General features: G+C 54.2%; 3 protein-coding genes across 3 annotated transcripts; all 3 read right to left on the bottom strand.

The window, feature by feature from the left end:
• Nucleotides 1-868: 868 nt before the first annotated feature.
• Nucleotides 869-1,540, bottom strand: GUITHDRAFT_122609 (hypothetical protein; the record flags this gene model as incomplete). Its single annotated transcript, XM_005818109.1, has 1 exon — nt 869-1,540. The coding sequence occupies one exon, from the start codon at nt 1,538-1,540 to the stop codon at nt 869-871; it is 672 nt and encodes a 223-aa protein (XP_005818166.1).
• A 1,159-nt stretch (nt 1,541-2,699) lies between these two features.
• On the bottom strand, nt 2,700-4,199 carry GUITHDRAFT_122608 (hypothetical protein; the record flags this gene model as incomplete). The annotated part of the gene is made up of 1 exon (XM_005818108.1): nt 2,700-4,199. The coding sequence occupies one exon, from the start codon at nt 4,197-4,199 to the stop codon at nt 2,700-2,702; it is 1,500 nt and encodes a 499-aa protein (XP_005818165.1).
• A 1,909-nt stretch (nt 4,200-6,108) lies between these two features.
• On the bottom strand, nt 6,109-11,441 carry GUITHDRAFT_166933 (hypothetical protein; the record flags this gene model as incomplete). The annotated part of the gene is made up of 34 exons (XM_005818107.1): nt 6,109-6,153; nt 6,194-6,259; nt 6,303-6,359; nt 6,403-6,443; nt 6,488-6,530; nt 6,566-6,652; nt 6,775-6,831; nt 6,888-6,956; nt 7,041-7,095; nt 7,148-7,200; nt 7,251-7,334; nt 7,461-7,586; nt 7,761-7,820; nt 8,041-8,109; nt 8,265-8,291; nt 8,377-8,423; nt 8,482-8,535; nt 8,579-8,669; nt 8,739-8,994; nt 9,063-9,135; nt 9,179-9,424; nt 9,478-9,578; nt 9,623-9,732; nt 9,908-9,931; nt 9,978-10,019; nt 10,221-10,315; nt 10,364-10,394; nt 10,601-10,682; nt 10,744-10,806; nt 10,859-10,904; nt 11,020-11,053; nt 11,128-11,187; nt 11,322-11,369; nt 11,424-11,441. The coding sequence occupies 34 exons, from the start codon at nt 11,439-11,441 to the stop codon at nt 6,109-6,111; spliced, it is 2,460 nt and encodes an 819-aa protein (XP_005818164.1).
• Nucleotides 11,442-12,598: the final 1,157 nt, after the last annotated feature.

The following is a 12,598-nucleotide window of genomic DNA, read 5'->3' as shown; positions in this document are numbered from 1 at the left end:
TGCCCCTCCCTCCCCTCCCCTCCCCTCGTGTCCCTCCCTCCTCTCCTCCCCTTCCTTCCCCTCCCCCTCCTCCCCCTCCCTCTCCTCTACCTGCAAGTTCACGCACGCCTCCAGGTTCTCCATCGTCTTGATGTTCATCCGCGAGAGCGTCAACTTGTACACGCTCTCCAGGTCGAACTCTCCCGACACTGCCTTGATCAGGCTGGGCCTCATCAGCTCCTGCGCCTTCCTCCTCCTCTCTCTCTCCCCTCCTCCTCTCTCTCTCCCCTCCTCCTCTCTCTCTCCTCTCCAAAGTCCTGCCCCCCCTCCCCTCCGCTTCCTCTCCCGCACCTCCTCCTATCTCCTCCTTCCTTCCCTCTCCTCTTCCTTCTCACCTGTGAGTCATCTTCGTCTCCATCTCGCTCGCTCGCTCCTGCCGTTCAGTTCCCTCCTCCTCCTGCCCGCCAACGGCTATCGAATTTCTTGTTGTATGTTTACAAGGGAACCCGGGGGTTGGAATGGGGACTGAACGGCAGCAGAGGGGCTGGTAGGAGGTCGGAGGGGGCGGGGGCGGCGAGCGAGGGCAGGAGGGAGGGGAGAGCAGGTGTGGGTCTGCAAGAAGGAGGAGGAGAAGGAGGAGAAGGAGGAGAAGGAGGAGGAGGAGGAGGAGGAGGAGGAGGAGGAGTTTCTCGGAAGGATCGGTTGGGTGTCTCCTAGCGAAGAGGAGGTTTATTTGTGATTGCGATCGTGGGAACAAGAAGAAACTTGTACACGGAAAATCTCCATCGCTACTCTCCACACTTCCTTCGCTCCTCCTGCCTTCAAAAAACAATCTTCCACGCTCTCCTCCCCTCCCCTGCCCCCCACAAGAATCATGTCCCATGCACGCTCACGTCATAGTTATCCCATCCATGGGGCTTTCAGTCCGCAGGTTCTCCTCGATCTTGTAGTAGTCGCGTCCCTCCTGGGTGAAAGCATGAAACACAATCTCGTTGAGGTCTACGAGCATCCAGCGATCCGATTCCATGCCCTCGATGGCGGGGGACGCCTTTATCACCTCATCGTTCTCGTCCACCTTCTCCACCAGCATCCCCTTCAACCTGAAGTGCTCCACAACGTGTTCGGCAACGATCCGCATATGTCTCCTGCTCGTACACGTTGTGATCACAGTGTACTCTGAGATGTTTATCAACTTGGGGTAATCTTTGACATTGAGGACCTGAACGTCGGCACCCTTCTTCTCCTCTATGAGCTCAAGGAGCTCCTTCAGATTCTCTTCCACAACTGGGTTGACCTCTGCTGCGTTCGACTCGTCCTTCACTTCCTCGACAGCGCTAGATAAGCTCGCTCTTCCCCTGCAACCTCCGAAAGCGTCCAGCCTTGGTAGGGGGCAGATGTTGGAGCGCGAGACAAGAGAGGATGGAGGAGAAGAGCGAAGAGGAGGAGAGTGAAGCCTCAAGTTGTGTGTTGTCATCATCTCTCTTCTCGTCGTCGTCCTCATCATTCTCATCATCATCGTCGTCTTAGTCCCCATCCTCCTCATTACAATCCCTGCCAACATGGCTTGCGTTCCACCCCGGCCCACCGGTGTAGTTTGTTCACACCCACCCCATTCATCCCTGTGCAACTACCCCCATTTTGATAGAGACTACCCATTCTTTCAACACCCCCACCCCTCAAGAATTGTGCATGCAGTTTATCTTCGGCGACTGAGTCCGGGGCTCCCGGGCGGCTCAGCCCGGCCTGGGCCGGGCCCGGTGAACTCCCCGGGCTCAGTGATCGGACTCTGCCATGCAGTCGGCTTGGCCGGCAGCCTCGGAATATGCAGTGATGATCAGAGAAGACGCGGCAGTCGGTCGGCAGGATGAGGGGCAAGTTGGTTCAACCGGGCCGCCTCGCTGTCTTTTCTCTCAGTGACTCAGTAGACTCAGCAGTAGCCCGCCGTCCGATCAGACGGTCGTGCCAGGCTCGTCGTGTTCTAGTGAACGAAGCAGTGATCGCTCTGGCGATCTCCCTCCTTCCCGAAGGTTGTGTGTACAACATGTGTCACAGTATGAACAGATGTATGACAAGATCTTGCAGCTTGCCAGTGAGAAAAGTCAGGAAACGGGGACATGTCGGAAGGGGCAGGTATTCCTTCCAGCATGCCAAACAATCAATGTGTGAATGCAGCACAGGCTGCTTTCAAGTCGCCAGCATGAGGCATGAGGTGACTGAGCTAGAGTCGGAAACGGTGGTATCGCAGCTTTGCTCCGCATGTCCTGCTTCGCTCTCAGCTTGAAGCAATGTTCGGGTTTGGTTGAGGTCTTGAGCAAAACGTCTTTAGCCTTTGCAACCCAGTGGCCCTAACGAGACGCTTATGATGATTGGTGGCATCAAGTGAGATCAAGACGTCAGGAGGACCTACCTCATGCCTGCTGATCGTCATCAGCTTATATGCCATGGTTCCTTCTCTGAGAACCGGCAGGGAACACCAATCATCACCAGGATCGCGTCCTTCAAAAGGTGCCGGGCACGCACCCGTGGAAGGAGAGATGAGGGGTAGTGACGTGCCCAAGGCTGCGGAGGTGAGGTATTGTCAGAGTTGGTATCTGGGATGTATTTATTCGAGGCACTCTATCACATGATGCAGGGGAGGGGGCCGCGACCCCTCCTCCTCCTTCCGCGACCCTCCTCCTCCTTCCGCGACCCCTCCTCCTTCCTTCATCGATCTGTCGGCTCTATCCTTGCGGTCTGGAGTTCATTGCAACTACATGAGCGTCTGTTGTTGTCCACCCGTACTGTGTAAGTATCAATTCGTCTTCCACACAATTCAATCTGAACTTGTAGAGATTCGCCTTTGGAACGACAAACACAACCTCCACCTTCCAGGTCCCCCCTTGCTCAATGCCCAAAGATTGCAGGCAATCATACATGAATCGCAATTTGAGGTCACGCGTCTCCGCAATGGTTACCTGTATGAAATGCACCAAATTGTCATTCGAGTCCACAATCACAGCATCATAGCCACCCTGATTCCAATTCAACGGCTTCAGGCACAACCTTGCTGGCCCTTGCTTCAGAGCCTTCTGTACTTCCCTTGCTTCAAGAGGTATTACGCTACACCTTTGCCAGTCGTCGTGCTTCTCTGACTCGGCTTGATTCTCTGACCTGAGGGTGACCTGCAGCCCTGGCTCTCGTCCTATCCGAGCAAAGAACAGCATCTCAAACCAAATCCTCCGAAGAAACGGATTCTCAGTCATGCCATGGAGATGCTCAATCTTGCTCACAAACGATTCTCCGAGCTTCTCTGCTAGCTCCCTGGCAACAAACCTACTGATAAAAGTCCGGTACACCTGGTTTCCGATTCGATACTTCCCATGCAGCCGATTGACAAACTGCTTTGAAAGGTCGCCCACATTCATTTCAAAGAGCGTCCTGAAATGAGAGACAGAGTTCATCGCTGCACAGAGTTCTTGGATAGCTTGATCTGTCGTACATTCGAACATATGGCGGCATGAGCCTCCAACAATCTGATACTTTGACTCGACAACTCTTGACCTTGTCTCCTCCGAGGCTTCTTCCGCATCCAAGCTCCATTCCATTACACTAGCCACACTCTTGTAGAACATCTCGTACTTAATGGCCTCCAGGTACTCCTCCAGTGTCCACGAGTACACCATCAGCTCCTCTACCTTCTCCATTCTATCGAGCTCAATTTTTTTCTTTACTCGAGAACTCATCGACGTCGTGATCACAACCCGCCGGTTTTCCTGATCCTTGTGAAGCCAGTATATGCATTCACTGAGCACCAGATCATGTACATCCTCTTGGTAACCGTCCAAGGACACAAGATACTTCTTGTTGCTCTGGGACCATTCTCTGAGGACCCTTCTCAGCATCTCTTCTGCACCATTGCGTGGCAAGTCAGCAATTCTCAAAACTCCATCATCAACTTGTAGCACTTGAATTGAACTCCACTTCAACAGCCGCACACACATCACCATCCATCCCTCCTCCATGCTCAGCGATTGTATAAAGGACATGGTCGTCGTCGACTTCCCCGTCCCTGGAGGGCCTAGGATCCAACCCAGACGCCCGGCCTCACACACTCTCTCCTTGATGAAATGCCACTGCTCATTGAAGCATTCCCTGCAGTAGAGCACCCGCTGCCTTCCTTGTCCAGAGCTGGTCTGATCCCACAACGATCCATCGAGACAAAAAAGCTTGCTCTCCTCCATATGCCCCACCGCGTCACGATTCCGAGCTATCTCCTTCCAAGAGATGTGGTTCTCTCTCTCTCGGAGACCTTTCCAATTGCTGTTACGAGCGGACTGCTCATCGTCGCCCCCATCTTGCCTGCCGCGTTTGAGCATGGCGCGAGAGAGATTTATTACTTCTCAACTCAGTAGGAGAGATTAGGGAAGGTTCCGATATTTGTTCTCACATATTTGAAATTATGTGCGGCATTTTCCGACTTGATTTGAAAAAGCTTTTGCCGGCTGCCGCGGCAGTGCCGGGAGAAAGGCACCAAATATGGGATGATATAAACGCAAGCTAGGTCTAGGTAGGATTCAATGTCCTACACATTTTTTTTCTGTCAGGTTTATAGCTCAAACTATAAAGAACTCATGTGGCAGCGGCCGCCCGGCCCTCAGGGCCTGACTCAGTGAGTCTCCCACTGACGGTCACCGGGTTAGCCTAGCCCGGCCCAGTAGTTCTGCCATCGCTCGGGAGTCTTCTGCATCAAAGACTCGGAGTCCGACGGTCAGGCTTGTCAGCTAGCACCTTGTTACATACCGTCAGAATTCACGAGAAACTTCACGTCTGATCGTTTATCATGGGGTTTCCAGCTCTTGTGTCACGACTCGGGTCACTGCCGCGCCCTGGCGGCTAATCAGCGCCCGGCCGAGCGGGCTGAGTGGCAGTGGGCGGCCCGCCGGTTCAGTGCCGCAGTGCCGCAGACGGTGCGGGCCTTGAAACTCGCAGAGCGGAGCCGTTACAGTCGCTGAGCTTCATTGTAACGGCTGAATTGCACTTTGGATGGAAATAGAACAGCGAGGGGGTGGTGGGTTTGAGGCTTGGCAACAGGGGTAGTCTGGACCTCACCACCGGTCCCGTGTAAAGACAAATGTAGGAACATGATCCCAAGGGTGGGGTACCCCACCCCCAACATCTATAAAAAAAGCGTGCCGGAAATAGATTGTCAAGTGCAGGTCTGCCATGTCGCTTGCCGCGGCAACAATGATGTCTTGACTGCATGCACAACATGCGACATGGGAGTGACTGTTATCAGTCTGCGATTTATACCTCCATCATCTCCATTCGATGCTTCACTGTCATCATCATATTCATCTTCTTCTTCGTGGTTCACACCATCCTATCATCAACCACTTTCTTCTCACGGTCAATTTGTGCTGCAAGATGTCATTTTCATGATCAACTGATTACAGAACTGGTTGATTTTTGTCGTTTCGTTCCCAATTTCAACGCATGCTACCCCTCTGCATTTCATTTCGTGTGCTCGTGTTTGTGTTCCGAGTTCGTTGTTACATTTCATACCAAACTGCATCGATCTTCGATCTGACTGATTGATTCAGACAATGTTCGCTCTCTTCACCCAGCTTGTTGCTACCCAGCTCGACTCCGGCTACATCCTCTGTGAGTTTGCCATCCTCTTGTGGTGATAAGGTTTCTTGACCGTTGATCTCCCCAGACGGAGCTGGTGACTTCGACGGTGAGGGTTCCGGCCACGACTTCTACGGCGTGAGTTCTGATGCTTCTTCCTGTTGAGCTCGCTTGACCTCCATGCAGACTCTCTACCATCCCCCCACTGGGTTCGTCAACAGCTGCGATGGCGGCCGCTCCCACAACTACTGCGACTACCGCCAGCAGTAAGATTAACAACAGCGACTTGTAAACTGCATAATAAATCGCACAGTATTGATTCGAATTCGATTGTTACAGTGACTTAGTAGTTTCTATTGATTCGCATTCAATTGATTTTAAGTGGCTTAGTAGCTCGTCTTTCTCACTCAGAGCACTGGCGTTCAAGATTGTCCCTCCTTGCTCTCCCTTGCTGTCTCTTTTCTCTGTACAACCACTTCGAACTTCGCGTTCATCTCGCGTTGACCTTCATTTGAGTTGTTCTCAGTTGGAGAACAACTCCACCTCGTTGATCTCCGAGATCTGATGCTGCAGCCTCACCGTCTTCACTCCTCTCCCTCTCCCTCACCTTGAGCGTCTTGGTCAGTATGATCTCCTTGTACTTCTCCGCGTTGATCTTGATGTCATAGTCGCCCTGCACGAGGTCGGCGGGTTGCGAGTGCTGGAGCTTCACTCACCTCCTTGAGGTACACGACGCACTCCCCGGCCAAGTCGCTGTAGGACTTGCGAAGAGGCTGTCAAGGGGTCAGTACAGTCTCCTCAGGCTCTCAGCTCCACCGCTTGTGTGTACGGGTCGCTGATGATGACTTCAGCATCCCCTGCCACTGACGTCAGGCGTGCGCGAGAGGCTTCGAAGCCTCACCGATGGTGTTCAAGTCTTGATCGACCACTCTCAGCAGCATTTTCTAGCGGACGAGTAAAGAACTTGTTCCTTTCCCACCGCCTCTTCCACCTCTTCTTGCTTCGGCAGCAGCTCGCAGAGGGTCGAGACGATGCTCTCCACGTCAGGCCATCGTTTGGTCTTGAGCTGCCGGATGCAAGTCACAGCAGCCCCGAGCGAGAACGAGCTTGCAAGAGAAGGGAAGGAAGGACGGAAGGATGGATGGATGGATGGATGGATGGATGGATGGAGGGAGGGAGGGGAAGGACCTTAGAAAAGATCAAGATCTCGTAAGGAAACCCGTTACACTGCCATTGCAGGTTGATCTGTCAAGAGGTCGCAGTGAGTGACGAGGGACAGGAGGCATCAGGTCTGCCGTAACCTCAAAGGATCCTATCTTGGGTTTCCTTGAAGTACTCTCCACCTCAACATTCCATGCGCTCATCTTGTCCTGCACGTCCATCACTCCGACTTCACCTTCCCTTCCCGCTCCTCCTCGTCGCATCTCCCGCCCCAGCGCCTCATTTCTCCTCACCTTCACTCTGAACTTGAACGTCGAAAATTTCTTTACGTAGGCCTCGGAAGAACCTCTGTTGATTTGTCAACCGTTCGTTCCCTCCTCCTCCTCCCTCTCCTCCGTACCTTAAGGTTGCACTTGGTCTTCTCGCCGTGCAGTGCTCCACTTCGAGCCTCAACTGACACATCTCCTGTCACCCTCCTCCTCTCTTCTTCTCCCTATCAACACCTTGGCGTCTGCCGGGAGGATCCCCAGGGCTACGCAAGAGCGAAGCTTCTCGTAGGCCTTGGAGTTGAGCTGCGACGATTCCGACTGCTCCCTCCTCAGCTTGACAAATCTAGCTCCTCCCTCTCCTTCCTCCCTCTCCTCCCTTACTCTCCGTCCTCTCCTCCATTGCCCTCCGTCCCTCTCTCCCTTCCCTCTTCCCAGTCCTGTCACCTGTACAGAGGGCGCCATAGACGACTGCTCTGCCAGCCCTTCTCGTCGACCCGTGGGATTGCGAGAAGCACTCTGAACGCGACTCCTCCTCTCCGATATGTTCTGCAAGAGAGAATCTGACCCCTGCTGCTGCACCGTGAGCCACCAAGACAAGAGAAGACGAACGCGCGAAAGAGCAGACGAGAAGAAGACGAGAAGAAGACGAGAAGAAGACGAGAAGAAGACGAGAAGAAGACGAGAAGAAGACAGGGAGCGGGCACGGCAGGAGCAATGTAGGAGCAAGATAGGAATGAGACATACCTTGATTCCTGGTCTGATCTGCATGCCCTGTGACGAGCTGAACGACAGATCGAAGTCTTGCTGCAGAGCATGAATGAGGCACAAGATGGCCATGGTGGTGAAGGGGCAGGCAGAGGAAGGAGGAGTGAGGGAGAAGGTAAGAAGTAGGGAGAGGAGTAGGAGAAGCAGGGATGGATGGATGGATGGATGGATGGATGGAGGGAGGGAGGGAGGGAGGGAGAGAGGAGTAGGAGGGGAAGGTAGTAGGATAGCAGGATCGTATCCCTTGGCTCACTCTCACCGTTTGCGGGCATGAGTCAAGTCCACTTCTCGTGCTCCTTGGGGCTGACATCGGCCTGCTGGTAGCGCTCTACCCCAGCACGTCACCAGTCGCTATGGATACTGGATGGATGAAGCGAAAGAAAGGGAAGGACATAGCTAACGAGGAGGAGGAAGACCGGGAGGGAGAGGAGGAGGTGAAGGAGGAAGATGAGAAGGAGAAGGGAGAGGAGGAAGAGAGGAGACCTGGGGCCGCGGGGGGCGAACAGCTTGCTGGGACAAGGAGTGAGCACAAGGTACAAGAGTCAGGGACGTCTCGGCTGGGAGGAGGACGATGGAATTGAGGCATCGAACTCACTTGACGGTACGCCGAGGCATCCGAATCATTGAAGCTCATGTGCTCAGCTACTTCAGACGATCAGTTTGCATTCCCCCGCATCCCTCTCCTCCTCCTCCTCCTCACCTCTACCACCTTGGTTTGCTCCTCCGGGGATGTATTCCACTCGCTTGTCCAGCTCTGCTCATCTTAGTGAGCATGCTCTTTACGATGCTCACGGGACCTGAGTCTCGCTCCCTGCTGCCCGTCGCCTCCTCCGGCGGGTGTCGCTCATCCGATGAAGACTCCTCATCCGTTGACAGCAGCAAGTTGACCTGCGAGGAGCAGGGGTGGGGAGGGGAGGAGGAGCAGGTCAGATCGCAGCAAGTCCTAGGTATCCTCACCTTGAGCGTCCCTTGGGGAGGAGGATGTTTCGCGATGCTCTCGTAGAGCAGGGTCAGGTCGCTGCTGGAGGTGCATACGGAGACTCTCCCCCCTCCCCTCTCTGCGTCCCATCCGATCCTGTAGGAGAAGACGATGGGGACGTCATCTTCCAGCCCGAAGAGAGCCCGGAAGTGCCCGCAAAGTTGCTCCCAGCTCATGTCTGTCGTGAGGAAGAGACTGCCTGTCCTCCCCCCGCAGTTGCACCTCAGCTGAAGCCTGCCACTCTCATCATTCCTCCACCTCCTCCATCTTCTCCTCCTCCTCCCTATCCTCCTTCCACTCACTTGCTGCGCGGCTGCCGTAGGAGGGATGAAGTGTCGGCAGCCATGGCGATTCCGGCTCCGCTGCCTCCCACTGCTACGAGAGGGTCACAAGGAGGAGGAGGCAGTCGAGGTCTTACTTCCTCCTAGCCCGCTCGAGCTCGATCCTGTCCGATGAGCGCTGTCTGGTCGATGCCTCGTCGCGCTCGGAGGTCTCACGGCGCTTTGTGGCCTCGACAGGTTTCGCTTTTCCATGCTCGCATGCCTTACGACGGAGTTCTCGTCCTCTCCTCCTGCCGTTGCTGCTGGCGAGGAGGAGGAGGGCGGGTGAAGTTCTTCTGCTGCAAGCTTGTCGTGCTGATCTTGTTCCCGCATCTCTTCTCCCTCTGTGTCACACGAGCGTCAAACTGGTCGCGGTCAAGCTCGTTGCCTTTCTCACCATGCATGAGCTCGTCACCGTCTTCGTCCAGTATGATGATGTCTTCATCCTCGAAGTCCTCGCTCAAATCGTCTCGCTCCTCCCCTGCTGGAGGTTTCGAGCTGCTGACGCCTCACACCCTTCACAGCACTCTACTTCCCCTCACCTCTTCTGCAGGTGATCCTCCTCCCTGTGGTTGGCGGCTTGATCCCATCCCGACGAGACCTCGTCGTCACTGTGTACGCTTCCTCGTGGCCTCTCCCGCTCATCTTCAACCTGAGCCAGCACGTCATGCCGCGAGCAACTTGAGCAAGACGACCGACCGCGGGCCTCCTAGACGGCATTCGGCTCTCTCTTGTCGCTTCCTGTCTGCAGGTGAACAAACCATCCTCTTCCTCCTCGCTCTCCTCCCAGCCAACAGCTTCTCCCTTCAGTATGTGAATCCCCTCACCTTCCTTCTCCCGCTTTCCGATGCCTTCCATACATGTCACTCAAACTCGCTCACAAAAATTCCTTCTAACCTTGTCATGGTGCTTTCCGTGCCTTTCCTCCTGTGTCTCGTCCTACGTACCAAAGTCACTCTCTCTCTCCCCCCCCTCTCTCTCGCCCCCTTCTCCCCCCCCCTTCTCCCCCCCCTCCCTCCCTCTCAGTCTGTGCTTCCTCATCATGTACCAAATCTTCTTCCAGAAGGATATCCGCATGTCTCTCAGCCTTCTTCTGGATCATTCACAATCAGGTGCACGTGCGAAAACAACGTCTACCACCTTGGAAGAGCTCGAACTGACGGAAGAAGTAAAATCAACCAAATCAGATTCTGCTATGATGGCTGACGTCACACGATACCTGTGACTCCCTCCTCCTGCACAAGCAACTTCAGCACTTGCCATCATGTCAAAGCAATCATCACCTTTCGAACTCTTCTTGGAATCTCTCTTCTCCTGCACAAAGAAGTTCATCATCATCTCCATCCTCCTCCTCCTCCTCCCGATCCTCCTCCTCCCAATCATCATCACCCCCAATATCATCATCATCTCCATAATCATCATCTCCATGATCTCAAACAGCACGTCCGTCATCATCGTCAAATCTCGCTATTGACATTCACTGCTCCATCAATGCTACAACTACGGTCGCTATCACAGACCGTCTTCTGCTGACTGCCCTTGCGCCTTGCGAGCATCTCGTCTACTCGATCGATCTGCATGTAAGCGAGCAGAGCTGTGAACCTGACGAAGAGATGTAGTGTCATCACACCAACCAAACAGAGAAGCGCTAGTGGTAGCATACCGCTCATCATGCGCCACGTACTTGTTCCTGTACTGCTTCTTCTTGAACTCAACGATGGCAAGTCTGAGATGGTAATCAGGACCGAAGGTGCGATCCTCATATAAAAGTTCTTCACTTTCGCAAAAACTTCTTGAATTCCGAGAAATCGATCTCGTTCGAGCCTGCGCAAGTCGGTGTCAGCGCTGGGAACAGGCAAAAAGGAGCATCGATCATGTCTCCAATAACAGAATCCAGTTCGCAACAGCATGCACGACAAAAAGCTTTGAGTTGGATTACCTGATTTCACTGTCTCTGCAAGCACTGCATGGGTCTGGACACAGATGCAATTAGTGAAGTCGTTTGCAGGATCTTGAAAAGCAACGCGGAAGCATGTTCTATCTCGACCTCGTCAGGAGAAAGAAGCTCTGGACTGATCCTCAAGTCTTGCAGGAAGCAGCTCAGAGCCTGCAATCCTCATCGTTAGCAATCGAGACGACGTCAGCACAACATCCTTGCCTCCCAGTCCATCGTCTTGTCCCCTTCCTCGTTCTGACAGTCGCAAGGGGTCACACTCCTGCTCATGACCGGGCCAGCATCACCTTGCTGCAGTACGCACTGAAGAGCTTCTTCAGCGCTTTACTTGTGTGCTGCAGCGTCAACATCAGATCAGGTTCTGCTGCTCAAGGTAGATGCTACTCTACCTGGGAGTCAGACGACATGCTGGACAGGTGTGCTGAAGCACAACAAGCTGGACAAGTACAAAGTCACACAGGAAGTCATTATACCATCACACTGCACTCACACCTCAACAAACTCTCAGGATCTCGTTCTCCAGTCTGACTCGATCACGGTGCGTCTTGGCATGGTATGAGTGCAGTCATTCTCATCTGTACTGATATGAACAATAACGCCCTGGGCGATCATCACCAGCAGACATGTCTGATGGACAGATTCAGATGTCAACCGACGTCAGTCTATGCGACATGGCAACATGCATGAGCTATACAACAACGACTTGAACGAGGAAGGAGAGGAGGAGCGTTGGAGAGGGGATGTCGAGCTGTGATAAAAGTGGGAGGTGCCTGAGGAGTTCTGAGAATGTGAGGATCTTGAGGAATGCGAGGTGCGTGGGGAGTGGGAGGAATGAGAGGAGCGGGAAGCGGAGCTGGAGGAGCGGGAGTGGGAGTGGGAGGAAGGTTGGGAATGAAGAGGTTGGGGGATTCAGGGAGCAGGAGGAGGAAGAGGAGGAGGAAGAGGAGGAGGAAGAGGAGGAGGAAGAGGAGGAGGAAGAGGAGGAGGAAGAGGAGGAGGGAGAGGAGGAGGGAGAGAAGGAGGGAGAGGAGGAGGGAGAGCTGTAGCATGGTTTGTTTTCGTCATGTTGGCGGGTAGCAGCATTGAAACTGCAGGTAACGCCTGTGAGGAGTAGGGGGGTAGGTACATTCTGTACTTCCTAGAAAGGGTAGGGTAATCAAGGGATCAATGGCAGGTGGGGGTAGTCAGTGTTTACCAGTGGGGTGGGTGTGAAGGCACCATTGGGGGGAGGGTAGGTTTGTAAAGAAGTGACTGGAAACCTCAGATATTTGGGGGTACAAGATAGTCAAAAGGAGGGGTACTTTTCAAAGTTGGCTTCTAGTACCGGTGGTTTACAGTGTGAGTGAAATCACTAGGCTAGTGAAGTTCCATCTGATCGCCATCCGGCCGCCGGGCCCGGGGGTCCCGGAACCGGGTCACCCGGGCCCGGCCGGGTTAGTGACTGGGGCCCCGGGCCCGGGGTGGATCACTGGCACTCCCGGGGCCCGGACACGGGCTTCAAGGGCCCGGCAGCATCCGATTCCGACGGTTCCCGGAGTCCTCAGGCTCAGTCGGCGATCACGGA

The sequence above is a fragment of the Guillardia theta genome (assembly GCF_000315625.1).
Source record: "Guillardia theta CCMP2712 unplaced genomic scaffold GUITHscaffold_379, whole genome shotgun sequence".
Classification (NCBI taxonomy): domain Eukaryota; class Cryptophyceae; order Pyrenomonadales; family Geminigeraceae; genus Guillardia; species Guillardia theta.
This window is presented reverse-complemented; position numbering and strand designations above follow the sequence as displayed.